The following is a 20082-nucleotide window of genomic DNA, read 5'->3' as shown; positions in this document are numbered from 1 at the left end:
GACATCAGGGAAAAAATTGTAGACCTGCACTTGGCTGGGATGGGCTACAGGACAATAGGCAAGCAGCTTGGTGAGAAGGCAACAACTGTTGGCGCAATTATTAGAAAATGGAAGAAGTTCAAGATGATGGTCAATCACCCTCGGTCTGGGGCTCCATGCAAGATCTCACCTCGTGGGGCATCAATGATCATGAGGAAGGTGAGGGATCAGCCCAGAACTACACGGCAGGACCTGGTCAATGACCTGAAGAGAGCTGGGACCACAGTCTCAAAGAAAACCATTAGTAACACACTATGCCGTCATGGATTAAAATCCTGCAGCACACGCAAGGTCCCCCTGCTCAAGCCAGCGCATGTCCAGGCCCGTCTGAAGTTTGCCAATGACCATCTGGATGATCCAGAGGAGGAATGGGAGAAGGTCATGTGGTCTGATGAGACAAAAATAGAGCTTTTTGGTCTAAACTCCACTCGCTGTGTTTGGAGGAAGAAAAAGGATGAGTACAACCCCAAGAACACCATCCCAACCGTGAAGCATGGAGGTGAAAACATCATTCTTTGGGGATGCTTTTCTGCAAAGGGGACAGGACGACTGCACCATATTGAGGGGAGGATGGATGGGGCCATGTATCGCGAGATCTTGGCCAACAACCTCCTTCCCTCAGTAAGAGCATTGAAGATGGGTCGTGGCTGGGTCTTCCAGCACGACAACGACCCGAAACACACAGCAAGGGCAACTAAGGAGTGGCTCCGTAAGAAGCATCTCAAGGTTCTGGAGTGGTCTAGCCAGTCTCCAGACCTGAACCCAATAGAAAATCTTTGGAGGGAGCTGAAAGTCCGTATTGCCCAGCGACAGCCCCGAAACCTGAAGGATCTGGAGAAGGTCTGTATGGAGGAGTGGGCCAAAATCCCTGCTGCAGTGTGTGCAAACCTGGTCAAGAACTACAGGAAACGTATGATCTCTGTAATTGCAAACAAAGGTTTCTGTACCAAATATTAAGTTCTGCTTTTCTGATGTATCAAATACTTATGTCATGCAATAAAATGCAAATGAATTACTTAAAAGTCATACAATGTGATTTTCTGGATTATGATAAAAAATTACAGACCTCTACATGCTTTGTAAGTAGGAAAACCTGCAAAATCGGCAGTGTATCAAATACTTCTTCTCCCCACTGTATGAGACTGTAATATACAGTATCAAAAGATTATCCTATCAGAATTACAATAATTTCTTTACCCTATTAAAATATATGCAGACTCAAAGTATGTTGAAAATAGCACAACACAATCAGTATATTCTTCCTTTTGTAGTTGGATGTGAGAGTTTGTGTTATATACATAGCCTATGTTGAGAATTAATGGGGTCCTATGGTAATACAATCAATGCCTATATAATTCCAAATCGACTTTTCAAAAGTGTTAGGTTGTACTTTTTTAACGGAATGTCCCTTTTATATATCATTAGAGCTGACATGTGGTCAGTATTCCTTCTGTATCTTACCATAAATACAATTGTTAAGGGTGTAAAGCCTGATCCTAGGTCGGTTGTCTTTAGGGCCAATCCGTTCACAATTTTTCGTTACCGTGCAGAAATATGTGCTAACAACCAATCATATGAACCACATAACAAATTGTGAGCCAATCGCTGAACTCCACTGAGAGTTGTGTGATTTTCGCGCCGGCAGGTAGTGTGTATTTTTTCCAGTGATCGTCTGTCATCGGATCTGAGGGAAACCTGTTCTATCCAAAATAGTTAGCTAGCTACCAAGTCATTACTTCAGATTAACACTACACTATTATCCAGGTAGGTAGCTAGAGACAATTTTGTATTATTTAACACATGTTTGTAGTTAAAAATGTTAGCTTGCTAGTTTGAATTTCGCACTGTTGACTAACTTTTACGGCTAACGTTAAACAGCTAAGTTAACTGTAACAGTAGCTATCTAGCTAGCTGTAATGTTAGCTAGCATGTTAGCTCTTGTCGGTTTTGCTTTTGCCAAGGCAGAATTGTAATATCCCGAACTCAATATGCTTGATCATATCCTAAAACTGTTGTTTCTTCTAATCGCCAACCTGTTTAGCCAAAGTTCCTGAATCCAACCCTCATCTACCTTTGTGAAGTGAACTCTACAATAACGTTAACATTACTGCCTGACCAGAAATATGGAAGTGCAACACTCTGATGAATCAAGCCATGACAGGTAAGTTAGGCTAGCTACCGGTAGCTAAACATGACAGTCATAGGTATCACAAATATAGAAAGAACCAGCTAGCTAGATAATTATGCAGACTTATTGCGTTAGGTAGATAGTGTGATTGTTTTTGACTTGTGTTGGCTTTGTTCATTACTACTTTTATTTGCAGTCTTGAGGAGATGGAGGACATCTCAGACTCTGGCAGTGACTTTGAAGTCCAGCTGAAGGCCATGAAGCGGAGAAAACAGACCACTGCACTACTAGGACCTCGGGTCTAATGTTTTTTCTTCTTCTCACACACACGCACACACACACCACACCACACCACACCACACCACAGGAGGTTGGTGGCACCTTAATTGGGAATTACAGGCTTGTGGTAATGGCTGTAGGGGAATGAGTGGAATGGTATCAAATTAGGGATGGGTGTGGGTAATCAAGTTCTGGAACTGACTTCAAAAATTGATCTTTAACCAGAGATCACATTTTGTTCAAATACTGTAAAACTATTTGGTCGAAATGTTGTCTTCAAGACAAAGTTAATGTGCTTTGACTAGTGTTCAATTTGTACATGTGCATTTGCGGAACACAACAAAAAAGAAACCAAGCCAAGCATCACAAAATTCTGCTCCCTAAAGGTCCTTTCCACTTCATGTCTCACTCACTCAATTGCGTTTCCACCGCTCCCTCTACACAGGAGTGCTGAGTGCACCTACAGAAATAAATGACCATAAAAATGTATCTAACTGATGGGATACACAAGCTACATTCCTTGCCAAATGACTTCAGTTTTATCACAAATTCAAAATGGACTGGTTAACTGAAGTAGGGAAATATGTGTTCCAACAAAGTTTTGGAATAATTGCGTAATTTTTGTTTAGGGTTCTTTCCGGATGTCACTAGCTACACAGCCACAAAGTCAACATTGGCTATTAGAGGTCGACCGATTATGATTTTTCAACACCGATACCGATTTATTGGAGGACCAAAAAAAGCCGATACTGATTAATCGGCTGATTTATTTATTTGTATACAATACTGAATGAACACTTTTATTTTAACTTAATATAATACATCAATAAAATCAATTTAGCCTCAAATAAAAAATGAAACATGTTCAATTTGGTTTAAATAATGCAAAAACAAAGTGTTGGAGAAGAAAGTAAAAGTGCAATATGTGCCATGTAAAAAAGCTAACGTTTAAGTTCCTTGCTCAGAACATGAGAACATATGAAAGCTGGTGGTTCCTTTTAACATGAGTCTTCAATATTCCCAGGTAAGAAGTTTTAGGTTGTAGTTATTATAGGACTATTTCGCTCTATACCATTTGTATTTCATATACCTTTGACTATTGGATGTTCTTATAGGCACTTTAGTATTGCCAGTGTAACAGTATAGCTACCGTCCCTCTCCTCGCCCCTACCTGGGCTCGAACTAGGAACACATCAACAACAGCCACCCTCGAAGCATTGTTATCCATCGCTCCACAAAAGCCGCAGCCCTTGCAGAGCAAGGGGAACAACTACTTCAAGGTCTCAGAGCGAGTGACGTCACCGTTTGAAACGCTATTAGCACGCACCACGCTAACTAGCTCGCCATTTCACATCGGTTACACCAGCCTAATCTCGGGAGTTGATAGGCTTGAAGTCATAAACAGCTTGAAGCACAGCGAAGAGCTGCTGGCAAACGCACGAAAGTGCTGTTTGAATGAATGCTTACGAGCCTGCTGCTGCCTACCACCGCTCAGTCAGACTGCTCTATCAAATATCAAATCATAGACTTAATTATAACTTAATAACACACAGAAATACGAGCCTTAGGTCATATGGTCAAATCCGGAAACTATCATTTCGAAAACAAAACGTTTATTCTTTCAGTGAAATACGGAACCGTTCCGTATTTTATCTAACGGGTGGTTTCCCTAAGTCTAAATATTGCTGTTACCTTGCACAACCTTCAATGTTATGACATAATTATGTACAATTCAGGCAAATTAATTACAGTCTTTGTTAGGAATAAATGGTCTTCACACAGTTCGCAACGAGCCAGGCGGCCCAAACTGCTGCATATACCCTGACTGCTTGCACGGAATGCAAGAGAAGTGACACAATTTCCCTAGTTAAAAGAAATTCATGTTAGCAGGAAATATTAACTAAATATGCACGTTTAAAAAATATGTACTTGTGTATTGATTTTAAAGAAAGGCATTAATGTTTATGGTTAGGTACACATTGGTGCAACGACAGTGCTTTTTTCACGAATGCGCTTGTTAAATCATCACCCGTTTGGCGAAGTAGGCTGTTATTCGATGAGAAATTAACAGGCACAGCATCGATTATATGCAACGCAGGACAAGCTAGATAAACTAGTAATATCATCAACCATGTGTAGTTAACTAGTGAATATGTTAAGATTGATTGTTTTTTTATAAGATAAATTTAATGCTAGCTAGCAACTTACCTTGACTTCTTGCTGCACTCGCGTAACAGGTAGTCAGCCTGCCATGCAGGCTCCTCGTGGAGTGCAATGTAATCAGCCACGATCGGTGTCAAAAAATGCTGATTACCGATTGTTATGAAAACTTGAAATCGGCCCTAATTAATCGGCCATTCCGACTAATCGGTCGACCTCTAGTCCATACCCCAACCAGAAGCCATGGATTACAGGCAACATTTGCACTGAGCTAAAGGGTAGAGCTGCCGCTTTCAAGGTGCGGGACTCTAACCCGGAAGCTTACAAGAAATCCTGCTATGCCCTGCGACGAACCATCAAACAGGCAAAGCGTCAATACAGGGCTAAGATTGAATCATACTACACCGGCTCCGACGCTCGTCTTATGTGGCAGGGCTTGCAAACTATTACAGACTACAAAGGGAAGCAAAGCTGCGAGCTGCCCAGTCACACGAGCCTACCAGACGAGCTAAATCACTTCTATGCTCGCTTCAAGGCAAGCAACACTGAGGCATGCATGAGAGCATCAGCTGTTCCGGACCACTGTGTGATCACGCTCTTCGTAGCCGACGTGAGTAAGACCTTTAAACAGGTCAACATACACAAGGCTGCGGGGCCAGACGGATTACCAGGACGTGTGCTCCGGGCATGTGCTGACCAACTGGCAGATGTTTTCAATGACATTTTCAACATGTCCCTGATTGAGTGTAATACCAACATGTTTCAAGCAGACCACCATAGTCCCTGTGCCCAAGAACACAAAGGCAACCTGTCTAAATGACTACAGGCCCGTAGCACTCACACCCGTAGCTATGAAGTGCTTTGAAAGGTTGGTAATGGCTCACATCAACACCATTATCCCAGAAACCCTAGACCCACTCCAATTTGCATACCGCCCAAACCGATCCATAGATGATGCCATCTTTATTGCACTCCACACTGCCCTTTCCCATCTGGACAAAAGGAACACTTTTGTGAGAATGCTATTCATTGACTACAGCTCAGCGTTCAACACCATAGTACCCTCAAAGCTCATCACTAATCAAGAGGATAGAGTTGTGGTCGGATTTACCAAATGGAGGGCGAGAGAGAGCTTTGTACACGTCTCTGTGTGTGGAGTACAGGTGATCTAGAATTGTTTTCCCTCTGGTTGCACATTTAACATGTTGATCGAAATTTGGTAGAACTGATTTAAGTTTCCCTGCATTAAAGTCTCTGGCCACAAGGAGCGCCGCCTCTGGGTGAGTGGTTTCCTGTTTGCTTATTGCCTTATACAGCTGACTGAGTGCGGTCTTAGTGCCAGCATCTGTCTGTGGTGGTAAATAAACAGCCACGAAAAGTATAGCTGAAAACTCTCTAGGCAAGTAGTGTGGCCTGCAATTTATCACAATATACTCTACTTCAGGCGAGCAAAATCTAGAGACTTCCTTAGATTTCGTGCACCAGCTGTTGTTTACAAATATGAACAGACCACCCCCTCTCGTCTTACCGGAGTGTGCTGTTCTAACTTTCCGGTGCAGCGTATATCCCGCTAGCTGAATATCCATGTCGTCATATTGACTATAAATACACCAGGATATCAGCTCCAAGTGATTTTAATTTATGAAATCTGTTCCCAAGTATTCCCACACATAATAGAGAGATGTGTTTGTATCGAAATCTAAGCAAGGTTTGAAATTATTATGTTTTAGTCAAACATTATATCTGTTTGGGCTCCTTGAGTCAATTTGCACTCTACACATTTTCCGTTGTTATGTTACCCCCTCGATCAACTGCTAAAAAAATCGTCCCGTGGCTGAATCTAGTTGATGATCCCTGGCCTAGGCTATTACCCCTAAACATAGACATTTTCCACACTGAAAATATGCAAAAACATTAGTTTGATAAAGATAAAGAGCGTATTTTCATCAGAATCATTAAGCCTAGGCCTACTCACAAAACAGATTGTCTTGGCCATAATTCATCCCCATGCAGTGTTCAATTTAGAATTGTTCATCCATTTAGAAAATTCCAAGGAACAGGCATAATAAACTCAATCAAATGTAGATAAATGTGCAAATATTTTTTTCAATTATATATATTTTTTGCCATTTTTCTCCCCAATTGGTAGTTACGGCCTTGTCCCATTGCTGCAATTCCCGTACGGACTCAGGATAGGCGAAGGTCGAGAGCCATGCATCCTCAGAAACACGACCCTGCCAAGCCGCACTGTTTCTTGACACACTGCTCGCTTAACCCGGAAGCCAGCTGCACCAATGTGTCGGAGGAAACACTGTACAACTGCCGACCGTGTCAGCGTCCATGCGCCCGGCTCACCACAGGAGTCGCTAGAGTGCGATGTGACAAGGACATCCCGGCCGGCCAAACCCTCCCCTAACACGAACAATGCTGGGCCAATTGTGCACCGCCTCATGGGTCTCCCGGTCGCGGCCGGCTGCGACACAGCCCGGGATCGAACCCGGGTCTGTAGTGACGCTTCAAGTGCCTTGGACCGCTGCACCAATCGGGAGGCCCTTAAAAGTAGCTTTTTATAGCTTCCTTTTTTTTTGGAGTAGCATACTCTGGGGAAAAAGAAAAAAAAATCATGTGTGTACTCGAACAGTCAAAAAAGGTCAAATGCCCATCCCTATATAAAATACATCAAACACATGGGTTCCATTCCATTCGCTCCTTTCCAGCCATTAGCCTACACTGACACACACACAGATTCAGACATAGCCACCAGTATGAAAGTTAAGCAGGTGCCATTATTTTTTCTCAACGAAGACATAGCTAACCCACTCACTGTAACATCTGTTTGTTTAGATGTTATAGAGCTACATAAACTGTTTTGGGGGGAGCACTAACACTATTCATAGAATTACATTAATTCACTCACAATAGCCTTTTGAACCCTTTGTTTTTTCTCTTTTATCCCCAGCCACCCAAGAGACCTAGGCGTAAAGCTGCATCCCAGGCCAGCCCAAATCCCAGCACCACCTCCACCCCACCAGCCCGTTCCCCTCAGCCACCGCAGCCTTCCCCGGGGAGAACTAGGCAGCTCGGCTCCCCCAGGCGAGAGAGAGAGAGGAGGGGGAACCAGGGCATGAGCGCTGGGGATATGTATGAGGCTGTGAGGTCTGGAAAGAGTGCTATGGTGGTGAGAGAGGGAGTGAGGTATTGGTGTGGGGGGAGAAAAAAAGAGAATAGGTAGTGGGGAAATGAAGCCTTTACAGCCCACAATGGGGGTGATTATCATGCACTGCCAGTAGCTGACAGATCTGACCCTACTAAGGCCCTTTGATGTAGAGGTAGGAGAGCTGCCATTGGGTCACATAGTCAATGATTGACAGCTCATGGTTGTCCCACCCACTGTTGGGCTCTGAAACTCCAGTTCCCCAGTCTCTTGAGGGTTAGGGAGTAAAAGTGTGTTGAAAAGAGTTCCCTATTATATAGGAGCACAATAGAGATTGTTTTCAGCCTTCAGCACTCTCACATAGATGGATAAGTTTACTCAACTCAATGAGTACAAATTGCAGCCTAGTAGTACTGTAGAATAGTAGCTCTGCTCTAGGGCTGACCCCAATAAGTCGACTAGTCGATTGTTTGGTCGTTAGACCGTTTTAGTCGAACAGTAACGTGTGCGTGCGTGCGTGCGTGCGTGCATGTGGCTGCGGGAGCACCAGGAGGAGCTGTCCTCCATGATGAATGCTATATACATACACACACACACATATATATATATATATGGGGCGGCAGGTAGCCTAGTGGTTAGAGCGTTGGACTAGGCCGTCATTGAAAATAAGAATTTGTTCTTAACTGACTTGCCTAGTTAAATAAATAAAGAAAAAAGAAAAATATATACTACCGTTCAAAAGTTTGGAGTATCTTAGAAATGTCCTTGTTTTTTAAAGGAAAGCAACAAAAAAAAGTCCATTAAAATAATATCAAATTGGTCAGAAATACAGTGTAGACATTGTTAATGTTGTAAATGACTATTGTAGCTGGAAACAAGAGATTTTTTATGGAATATCTACATAGGCGTACAGAGCCCCATTATCAGCAACCGTCACTCATGTGTTCCAATGACAAGTTGTGTTAGCTAATCCAAGTTTATCATTTTAAAAGGCTAATTGATCATTAGAAAACCCTTTTGCAATTATGTCAGCACAGGTGAAAACTGTTGTGCTGATTAAAGAAGCAATACAACTGGCCTTTTTAGACTAGTTGAGTATATGGAGCATCGGCATTTGTGGGTTTGATTACAGGCTCAAAATGGCCAGAAACGAAGAACTTTCTTCTGAAACTCATCAGTCTATCCTTGTTCTGAGAAATGAAGGCTATTCCATGCGAGAAATTGCCAAGAAACTGAAGATCTCATACAACGCGGTGTACTACTCCCTTCACAGAGCAGCGCAAACTGACTAACCAGAATAGAAAGAGGTGTGTGAGGCCCCGATGCACAACTGAGCAAGAGGACAAGTACATTAGAGTGTCTGCAATGATTTTATTTGTTGGCTTTATGTAGGCAATTTTTACATAGTTGACAATGGCAATAGAAGTTACTTTTAGGTTTGTATCATTTAGATTTGGATATAATTTTTATTAACCACAGTGATTTTGAGATATGAAGACGTTATTATAAGTTAAAGGAAACTGTCACGAAAATGTGCATATGAAAAACATAACTGGCACACAGATCGATAGAACTGGTAAGATAAATTGTCATTCAACATGAAAAAGGTTGCCGACTCCTCGTGTACCCTATTACCGGCATCTTCAGGAGAGTAATGGCAGAATCTGTGAAAGCCAGCAGGAGAGAGAGGAGAATAGCTGGGTCAGGTTAAGGTTTTTTTCTTCTGGTTATCAAGATCTCTTGCGCCCTCTTGAGGCATTTGTCTTATTACATCAACCGTTAAGCTCAATGCATACAGTTGATTTGATTAAAACACATAGGGTGTGTCTGTATGCGGAAAAATACACATTTAAAAGACTGGGCGGGAGAAGATGACAGACAGAAAATATGGTTAGAGGTTAAAGGGGAAAGGGATGACAGTGTATATACCCATTTCTGTTTAGGGAATGATAATATAAAAAGAAGGGAGGAGGGCATTAACTGGTAAGAAAGGAGTAACTGTAATCGCCACATAATGATGACAGTTTTGACTTTGTATGCTGCTCTCCCCTCATTGGCTGTGGCCTCCCTGTCAATCTCCAGGCGGTGGTGGACGAATGGCTAGACAGCTACAAGCAGGATCGGGAGGCGGGCCTACTGGAGCTCATCAACTTCGTCGTTCAGTGCTGTGGCTGCAAAGGTCAGGGGTTGCAAGGGTGTCTGAGAGACGGAGAGGGCAGGGGGTGATTGGGGCCAGGGGTCACTGGATTTTCTTTTAACCTGACCCCCAAAATAGCCATTGATTAGCTCTCTGTCTATTGATTTCTGGGCCGGCTCACAATGCAAGGACCAGCGTCAAGCGGCCTGCCATTTCAGTGTATACTTACACTGGTCTATGGATGGATAAAAGACTCTGATAAAGAAAGTTATGTGGGATGGAGATTTAAAACACATAATGTATTTAGCACTGTGTGTCACATCCAATTTTTTGTTCATTAACAAATATTACTTTGTGTTAGCATTTCATGTTTAGAGAAAATTAACTGCTTGTATGCTAGGGCCTGGTGATGTCAGCTTTGATCCTCTTCACCGGGGTTGTGTTCATTAGGATGCAATGGAAAACGTTTAAAAATGTTTTGCAACACAAAATGAAAATGAGCTTTTCTTAACGGATAAGTCCAGGTAGTCGTTTTCGCACGTTTCTTGTCTAATGAACACAACCCTCTTCCTTAGGTGTGGTGAGCAGAGAGATGTTTGACGGCATGCAGAACGCTGAGATCATCAGCACACTGACCAAAGATTTCAATGAGGTGAGAGAGCGGGGACGCCTTTTGGCATTGAACTTTAGATTTTTTTTAAATTGTGTTTTACACTTATCTCTTCGCGGCTCATGTAAAGTGCCCTGGGTTTGAGAAAAGCTTTATATGAATGATAATATCATTATTATTTCGTTGGAACAATGTTATTCAATTATATTTCCCACAGCTAATTTACACAACATTGAGCCCAAAACTAAGGAGATATTTTTATCCCACATATCTCCTGTTCTCCTCCCCAACACAGGATTCTGTGAACTACCCCCTGTGCTCCCCTGGCCCCCAGTGGCGTAAGTTCCGGGCTGGCGTGTGTGAGTTTGTGCAGGTGCTGGTGCGCTCCTGCCAGAACAGCCTTCTGTACGACGAGTACCTCTTCTCTGCCCTGCTGGCCCTGCTCACCGGCCTGTCTGACTCCCAGGTTAGGGCCTTCAGACACACCAGCACCCTCATCGGTGAGACACGGGACAGCCACCGCATATTGACCACAGTAGTGTTTTTGTTGAGGCCCAGCACACACTCATTGGTTCAATGTATTTACCAGCGAGAAGTGCTCTGTCTGTCTGTCTGTGTGTTCATGTCTGTCTGTGTGCATGACCATATTTTGAGGCATATGTCTGGCCCTGTGTGTCCATTCCTGTATGTAACTGTGTCCCCTCCCACTAGCGATGAAGCTGATGACTGGTATAGTGGAGGTAGCAGTGATAGTGTTTGCCCAGATTAAGACCACCCAGAGACGGTACGACGTGGAGAGGAGCAAGAGTGCCGAACACAGAGCCTCAGAGAGGCTGGAGGAACTACAGGCCACCATCAGCGAGGTAACGCGCGCACACACACCCTGATTCGGCTCATCTTCAGCACATCCCTACACATTCTGTTCAGTCTCTCGTGTGTGTGTGTGTGTGTGTGTGTGTAGCTGCGGGAGCACCAGGAGGAGCTGTCCTCCATGATGAATGCTACGTTTCGGGGTGTGTTTGTGCACCGCTACCGGGACCGCGTAGCTGAGATCAGGGCCGTGTGTATCGAGGAGATGGGCGTGTGGCTCCGAGAAAACCCTGGAGACTTCCTCAACGACGGATATCTCAAGTACCTGGGCTGGACCCTGCACGACAAGGTGGGCAGGCAGACAGACGCCCAACTACTGTTGTCACGTTAGCAACATTTTACTAATGATACAATAACAGGCCAAGTATCACGATACCAAGGAGTAAAAAAAAAAAACAGTGGCCTAGCGCCCTGTTCACCCCGTCCCCCAGACGCTTGTTCCCATTTTCGAAACGTTAAGCGCATGTGCTACACAAAAAACCTGCCACTGATAATCACACTTCTACTCAATACAACACGTTCAATTTAACTTCAAACTGTTCACTTTCTAATAGAGTACTGCATAGAATCGCTCATTTGCTGATATTTGCAAAGGACTAGATGTGATTTGGCTGGAGGAATGGGAGGAAGGAATATACATGCATAATGATCTGCATGTCATTGTGTCAGTAAGGGGAAAACATTGCATGAAACCTCTCTCATAAAACTCTCATGAAACACACTACCTCCCTCACACACTCTGTCTGTCTCCCTCTCTCATAAACACACACACCACTTTCTCCCAACAAACATACACACTGCAAATAGAATGTAAGTAGCACCAGAAAGAGATATATTTTTGATATAGTTCGCCTTATATGACTATTGTCGTGTCTTTGGCTATGCCGGATTAAGTGTTATGACATGCTATTCTATAAAATACTTTCTCCGTAATTAATATTACCTGATTGAACTAATCATGTAATTGTAATTAACTAGAGAGGAGGGGCACCACAAAATAATATTTATAGAGCTCTTATCTTCCGAATAAACTCTTAAAGACCTAGTAATATTTTACATCAATAGCAGTCAATATTAATCGTCACCTTATTTCAGTCTCATCTGAAAGTTGTAAATTCTTGGTTATCTTCACGAACCCTGGCTAACAAGTTGAATCAGCAATACAAAATTGGGTTTAATTATTTATTTACTAAATACCTAACTAAATCACACAGAATTACATATACACAGAATAAATCATACCTTGATTACAAATTACGTCATAAAGGAAAACGTCCCTAGCGGGCGGAACGGATATGACAGCTTGTTACACAAAAGAAAAGGGTCTGGGTTTGAGTGAAAGAGCGGGAAGACTGAGGAACAAAGGGCGAAGCTGTGCTATCGTAAATACAATATCTTATGCATTCTAAATTACCGCCCATTTGGAAAAGGAAAATGCAATAAATATTCACTCTGAGCTGTGCTTCGGTAGGTTGGTGGTAGATGGAAGGCCGTGTTGCCCAACCGGGTCCTTTGTCCTTTGAAGAATGTCTCTGCTGCTGCTTCTGAGTGGTAGACTGGATACTCTGTCTGTCCTAATTTACGTTTGCAGCTGCTGTTGCTAACAACGTCTAGGAGGTATCACTTCTATAGTGAATAAGAGTTCAAAGTTCATACCATTCGCAACCAAAGCTCATGCTGAGGTTGGCTTAGTTCTGTAGTTGACATGTTATCTGAACCATTCTGACATTAGACCGTCGTCCTCACATCCTCGGAACAGGAGGTTAAATTTTCGGCAATGGCTTATATAGTGGAGGGAGAGGGGTGTGTCTGAAAAGTTTATAACCCATGTCTCTTCACAGGCTCGGGCCACTGGTTGAGCAGAGCCCTAAACTTATGAAAACCCAAATCTCTCATTTGGAAGCTAAAATTACATTTCATCTCTTCACAAATAATTTCATATTCAAACATTTGAATTAAACAACAATTCCATGTGATTCCGATACCTCTGATGTGCAGACTTTCCACAGTAGAGTTTGTCATTCTATCGTTGATGAGAATGTGCCAGATGACAACCGAACTGACATAATATACCTTAAGTACCACCGCATATGTTCACTTGGTCGGATTACCAGAATATAGTTCATTTCCCCCCAACTTCTGATGTTCCCAGAATCTCTATGTTAACCAAAGGGGCTTTCTAATGTCACATCAGTAGAGTAGGGAGAGGAAGGGGGGGAAGAGGTATTTATGACTGTCATAAACCTACCCTCCAGGCCAACGTCATGACACTATAGTTAGCCTTGTTTTTATTAATTTGTTTAACCTTTATTTAACTAGGCAAGTCAGTTAAGAACAAATTCTTATTTACAATGACGGCCTACACCGGCCAAACCCAGACGGCGCTGGGCCAATTGTGCACCTCCCTATGGGACTCCCAATCACGGCCGGTTGTGATACAGCCTGGAATCGTAGTGACTTCTCAAGCACCGAGGTACAGTGCCTTAGACCGTTGCGCCACTCGGGAGCCCTTATCTGACTATAGTGAGTTCTATATGAATATAGTTAGTCCCTATATGAATATGGTTAGCTCCTATATGAATATGGTTAGCTCCTATACGACTATAGTTAGCCCAATACGACTATAGTTAGCCCAATACGACTATAGTTAGGCCCAATATGACCATAGTTAGGCCCAATATGACCATAGTTAGGCCCTATATGACCATAGTTAGGCCCTATATGACCATAGTTAGGCCCTATATGACCATAGTTAGGCCCTATATGACCATAGTTAGCCCTATATGACCATAGTTAGCCCTATATGACTAGAGTTAGGCCCTATATGACCATAGTTAGCCCTATATGACCATAGTTAGCCCTATATGACTAGAGTTAGGCCCTATATGACTAGAGTTAGCCCTATATGAATCCTACCTTTCAACATCTCATGAGTAGCAGACCCTTCTCCTTCCTGTGCCAAGCTGCAAGCATGCCTGTCGCAAATCTGTTTTTTCTTTCTGGCACTGCTGCGTGATAGTGAACTTGCAACGCCTATCAGACTGGCCTGTGCTCTTGGTTATGCCAGGGAATAAATTAATACAATGTATCAACTTTGCTAGCTCTGCTTGCGGGCTCCAATATATCAAATGTTACAACAGAAGACCGACCAGGGTCTACATCCCCATCGCCATCAGGCTAAAATTATATTTTAAAAACTGATGAAAGAATAGATGCACAAGAAGAGTAGACAGAGAAAAGCAGGTGAGTGATGGCTGGAAGGGGAAGCAGGTGAGTGATGGCTGGAAGGGAAGGCAGGTGAGTGATGGCTGGAAGATGAAGCAGGTGAGTGATGGCTGGAAGGGGATGCGGCTGGCTGATAACAGCTGCTGCATGTGAGATGTGCATGAAAGTAAAGTGGACATTATTAGACAGGTGCATACAAGAGACTAGTTTCTCGTTGCTTAAAATAATTTAAGCTGAACTTATAAACAATTGACTTTATACGCATTTTATAACAAGCGCCAGCGGGTTCTATAGATCAGTAGGGCCGAAAAAGTTGGTAGTATCATATGAAATGTTACTATGGTATTCTAAAATGTTGGTGTAAGTATCATGAACTTTTGGTAAGCAATAATACCGCGGTACACTACACACAACAGAGGCACACAAGGGGTGATATTTTCCCAGTCTAAATAGTCTATTAGCCACAAACATTCTATCTAGTTGAATATCTTAAAACTTTGCTTTGAAAGACGACAATGATATTGAAAGTAATTGAAAGTAAACAGTGCAAGAATGTGTTGCATGTGGTGTGAGACTTCTCTTCCCCCACAGCAAGGCTCAGTGCGTCTGCAGTGTGTGCGGGCCCTGCAGGGCCTCTACAAGGAGAAGGACTTAATTGGACGCCTAGAGCTTTTCACCAGCAGGTTTAAGGTAGGTCTCCCTCTGCATCTTGTTATCTGGTCTCTCCATCTTGCTCTCGCTTTCTCTATCTCTTTTTGTTTCTTTCTCTATTTCTCTCTCGCTCTTTGTTTCTCTCGTTCTTTCTCTCTCTCCCTTTGTTTTTGTCAGTCTCCCACAGTTTTTTCTGTCCTTCAGTGTCATCTTTCAATGTGTCCGTCCTTAGGTGGGCACCAATTAGGATGTAGCACAACTCCCATGTTAAAAAGCTCTCCACCATCACTAAGCATGTGTGTGTGTGTGTGCACCCTCGCATTTTGGACACTCACAATACAGGATGCAGGTTACGTCACCATATCAACTATACCTCTAAACAATAGCCATTTCCGGTGGTATATTCACCCTCTGTCCCACTTTGTGGTAACCATTTGTGGTAGGGTTGTCATGATTCCAGTATCACGATGCTACGATACCAGATATCCCATGGCAAAAAAATAGTAAAAGATGGCGCCGGAGAACAAGGCTGACGTTTTACGTATTCCTAACCAATTGTGTTTTTGTGTTTGTTTTTTTGCGTTGTTTGTAACTTCTTTTTTTACTTATTTTGTACTTAATGTTGCTGCTACCGTCTCTTATGACTGAAAATAACTTCTGGGCATCAGAACTGGGACTACTCACTACGGACTGGCAGAATCCTTTTTTTCTTTTAACGAGCACGACGTGAATGATATACTGCTTCCCCGGGAACAGACCCAGATCCCCGTCAGACCCAGATCCCCACAAATGCACATTTGTGGCCAGCTGGAGGTCATTTTGCAGGGCTCTGGCAGTGCTCCTCCTGCTCAAAGGCGGAGGTAGCGGTCCTGCTGCTGGGTTGTTGCCCTCCTACGGCCTCCTCCACGTCTCCTGATGTACTGGCCTGTCTCCTGGTAGCGCCTCCATGCTCTGAACACTACGCTGACAGACACAGCAAACCTTCTTGCCACAGCTCGCATTGATGTGCCATCCTGGATGAGCTGCACTACCTGAGCCACTTGTGTGGGTTGTAGACTCCGTCTCATGCTACCACTTGAGTGAGAGCACCGCCAGCATTCAAAAGTGACCAAAACATCAGCCAGGAAGCATAGGAATGCAACTTTTCAGGGAAGTTAGGAACCAATATACACAGGCAGTTAGGAAAGCTAAGGCTAGCTTTTTCAAACAGAAATTTGCGTTCTGTAGCACAATCTCCCAAAAGTTCTGGGACACTGTAAGGTCTATGGAGAATAAGAGCACCTCCTCCCAGCTGCCCACTGCACTGAGGCTAGGAAACATTGTCACCACTGATAAACCTACGATAATCGAGAATTTTAAGAAGCATTTTTTTACGGCTGGGCTAAACAATCTGGACCCTTTCTTTCTAAAATTTTCCGCTGCAATTGTTGCAACCCCTATTACTAGCCTGTTCAACCTCTCTTTCGTATCGTCTGAGATCCCTAAAGATTGGAAAGCTGCGGCGGTCATCCCCCTCTTCAAAGGGGGAGACACTCTAGACCCAAACTGTTACAGACCTATATTTATCCTACCCTGCCTTTCTAAAGTCTTCAAAAGCCAAACAGATCACCGACCATTTTGAATCCCACTGTACCTTCTCCACTGTGCAATCTGGTTTCCGAGCTGGTCATGGGTGCACCTCAGCCACGCTCAAGGTCCTGAACGATATCATAACCGCCATCGGTAAAAAACAATACTGTGCAGCCGTCTTCATCGACCTGGACAAGGCTTTCGACTCTGTCAATCACCGCATTCTTATCGGCAGACTTAACAGCCTTGGTTTATCAAATGACTGCCTCGCCTGGTTCACCAACTACTTCTCAGATAGAGTTCAGTGTGTCAAATCGGAGGGCCTGTTGTTCGGACTTCTGGCAGTCTCTATAGGGGTGCCCCAGGGTTCAGTTCTCGGGCAGACTCTTTTCTCAGTACACATCAATGATGTCGCTCTTGCTGCTGGTGATTCTCTGATCCACCTCTACGCAGACGACACCATTCTGTATACTTCTGGCCCTTCTTTGGACACTGTGTTAACAAACCTCCAGATGAGCTTCAATGCCATACAACACTCCTTCCGTGGCCTCCAACTGCTCTTAAAGGCAAGTAAAACTAATTGCATGTTCTTCAACCAATCACTTCCCACACCCGCCTGCCCGTCCAGCATCACTACTCTGGAGTGATGTTCTGACTTAGAATATGTAGACAACTACAAATACCTAGGTGTCTGGTTAGACTGTAAACTCTCCTTCCAGACTCACATTAAGCATCTCCAATCCAAAATTAAATCTAGAGTTGGCTTCCTATTTTGCAACAAAGCATCCTTCACTCATGCTGCCAAACATATCCTCGTAAAACTGACTATACTACCGATCCTTGACTTCGGCGATGTCATTTACAAAATAGCCTCCAACACTCTACTCAGCAAATTGGATGTAGGCTATCACAGTGCCATCCGTTTTGTCACCAAAACCCCATATACTACCCATCACTGTGACCTGTATGCTCTCGTTGGCTGGCCCTCGCTTCATATTCGTCGCCAAACCCACTAGCTCCAGGTCATCCAAAAGTCTTTGCTAGGTAAAGCCCCGCCTTATCTCAGCTCACTGGTCACCATAGCAGCACACACCCTCAGCACGTGTGCCTTACCTCCTTAATCTTACTACATTTGCACACACTGTACAGTGAGGGAAAAAAGTATTTGATCCCCTGCTGATTTTGTACGTTTGCCCACTGACAAAGAAATGATCAGTCTATAATTTTAATGGTAGGTATATTTGAACAGTGAGAGACAGAATATCAACAAAAAAATCCAGAAAAACGCATGTCAAAAATGTTATAAATTGATTTGCATTTTAATGAGGGAAATAAGTATTTGACCCCCTCTCAATCAGAAAGATTTCTGGCTCCCAGGTGTCTTTCATACGGGTAACGAGCTGAGATTAGGAGCACACTCTTAAAGGGAGTGCTCCTAATCTCAGTTTCTTACCTGTATAAAAGACACCTGTCCACAGAAGCAATCAATCAATCAGATTCCAAACTCTCCACCATGGCCAAGACCAAAGAGCTCTCCAAGGATGTCAGGGACAAGATTGTAGATCTACACAAGGCTGGAATGGGCTACAAGACCATTGCCAAGCAGCTTGGTGAGAAGGTGACAACAGTTGGTGCGATTATTCGCAAATGGAAGAAACACAAAACAACTGTCAAACTCCCTTGGCCTAGGGCTCCATGCAAGATCTCACCTCGTGGAGTTGCAATGATCATGAGAATGGTGAGGAATCTGCCCAGAACTAAACAGGAGGATCTTGTCAATGATCTCAAGGCAGCTGGGACCATAGTCACCAAGAAAACAATTGGTAACACACTACGCCGTGAAGGACTGAAATCCTGCAGCGCCCGCAAGGTCCCCCTGCTCAAGAAAGCTCATATACATGCCCGTCTGAAGTTTGCCAATGAACATCTGAATGATTCAGATGACAACTGGGTGAACGTGTTGTGGTCAGACGAGACCAAAGTGGAGTTCTTTGGCATCAACTCAACTTGCCGTGTTTGGAGGAGGAGGATTGCTGCCTATGACCCCAAGAAACCATCCCCACCGTCAAACATGGAGGTGGAAACATTATGCTTTGGGGGTGTTTTTCTGCTAAGGGGACAGGACAACTTCACCGCATCAAAGGGACGATGGACGGGGCCATGTACCGTCAAATCTTGGGTGAAAACCTCCTTCCCTCAGCCAGGGTATTGAAAATGGGTCGTGGATGGGTATTCCAGCATGACAATGACCCAAAACACACGGCCAAGGCAACAAAGGAGTGGCTCAAGAAAAAGCACATTAAGGTCCTGGAGTGGCCTAGCCAGTCTCCAGACCTTAATCCCATAGAAAATCTGTGGAGGGAGCTGAAGGTTCGAGTTGCCAAACGTCAGCCTCGAAATCTTAATGACTTGAAGAAGATCTGCAAAGAGGAGTGGGACAAAATCCCTCCTGAGATGTGTGCAAACCTGGTGGCCAACTACAAGAAACATCTGACCTCTGTGATTGCCAACAAGGGTTTTGCCACCAAGTACTAAGTCATGTTTTGCAGAGGGGTCAAATACTTATTTCCCTCATTAAAATGCAAATCAATTTATAACATTTTTGAAATGCGTTTTTCTGGATTTTTTTGTTGATATTCTGTCTCTCACTGTTCAAATAAACATACCATTAAAATTACAGACTGATCATTTCATTGTCAGTGGGCAAACGAACAAAATCAGCAGGGGATCAAATACTTTTTTCCCTCACTGTATATAGATTTTTCTATTGTCAAATCAAATTTTATTTGTCACATACACATGGTTAGCAGATGTTAATGCGAGTGTAGCGAAATGCTTGTGCTTCTAGTTCCGACAATGCAGTAATAACCAACAAGTAATCTAACCTAACAATTCCACAACTACTACCTTATACACACAAGTGTAAAGGGATAAAGAATATGTACATAAAGATATATGAATGAGTGATGGTACAGAACGGCATAGGCAAGATGCAGTAGATGGTATAGTGTACAGTCTATACATATGAGATGAGTAATGTAGGGTATGTAAACATAAAGTGGCATAGTTTAAAGTGGCTAGTGATACATGTATTACATAAAGATGGCAAGATGCAGTGGATGATATACAGTACAGTATATACATATACATATGAGATGAGTAATGTAGGGTATGTAAACATTATATTAAGTGGCATTGTTTAAAGTGGCTAGTGATACATTTTTACATAATTTCCATCAATTCCCATTATTAAAGTGACT

At 43.3% G+C, this 20082-nt stretch overlaps 1 protein-coding gene across 1 annotated transcript in view; it reads left to right on the top strand.

The window, feature by feature from the left end:
* Positions 1–1699: 1699 nt before the first annotated feature.
* Positions 1700–20082, top strand: part of LOC139574557 (cohesin subunit SA-2-like) — a 41957-nt gene continuing 23574 nt past the window's right edge. Inside the window, exons 1-10 of the mRNA XM_071399261.1 lie at positions 1700–1803; positions 2081–2200; positions 2364–2466; positions 7566–7784; positions 9843–9939; positions 10473–10549; positions 10803–11007; positions 11219–11370; positions 11469–11666; positions 15194–15292. Coding sequence (XP_071255362.1) covers positions 2163–2200; positions 2364–2466; positions 7566–7784; positions 9843–9939; positions 10473–10549; positions 10803–11007; positions 11219–11370; positions 11469–11666; positions 15194–15292 — 1188 coding nt within the window. The 5' untranslated portion in view covers positions 1700–1803; positions 2081–2162. The remainder of the gene's footprint in view (positions 1804–2080; positions 2201–2363; positions 2467–7565; positions 7785–9842; positions 9940–10472; positions 10550–10802; positions 11008–11218; positions 11371–11468; positions 11667–15193; positions 15293–20082) is intronic.

The sequence above is a fragment of the Salvelinus alpinus genome, chromosome 4, assembly GCF_045679555.1.
Source record: "Salvelinus alpinus chromosome 4, SLU_Salpinus.1, whole genome shotgun sequence".
Taxonomy (NCBI): domain Eukaryota; kingdom Metazoa; phylum Chordata; class Actinopteri; order Salmoniformes; family Salmonidae; genus Salvelinus; species Salvelinus alpinus.
This window is presented reverse-complemented; position numbering and strand designations above follow the sequence as displayed.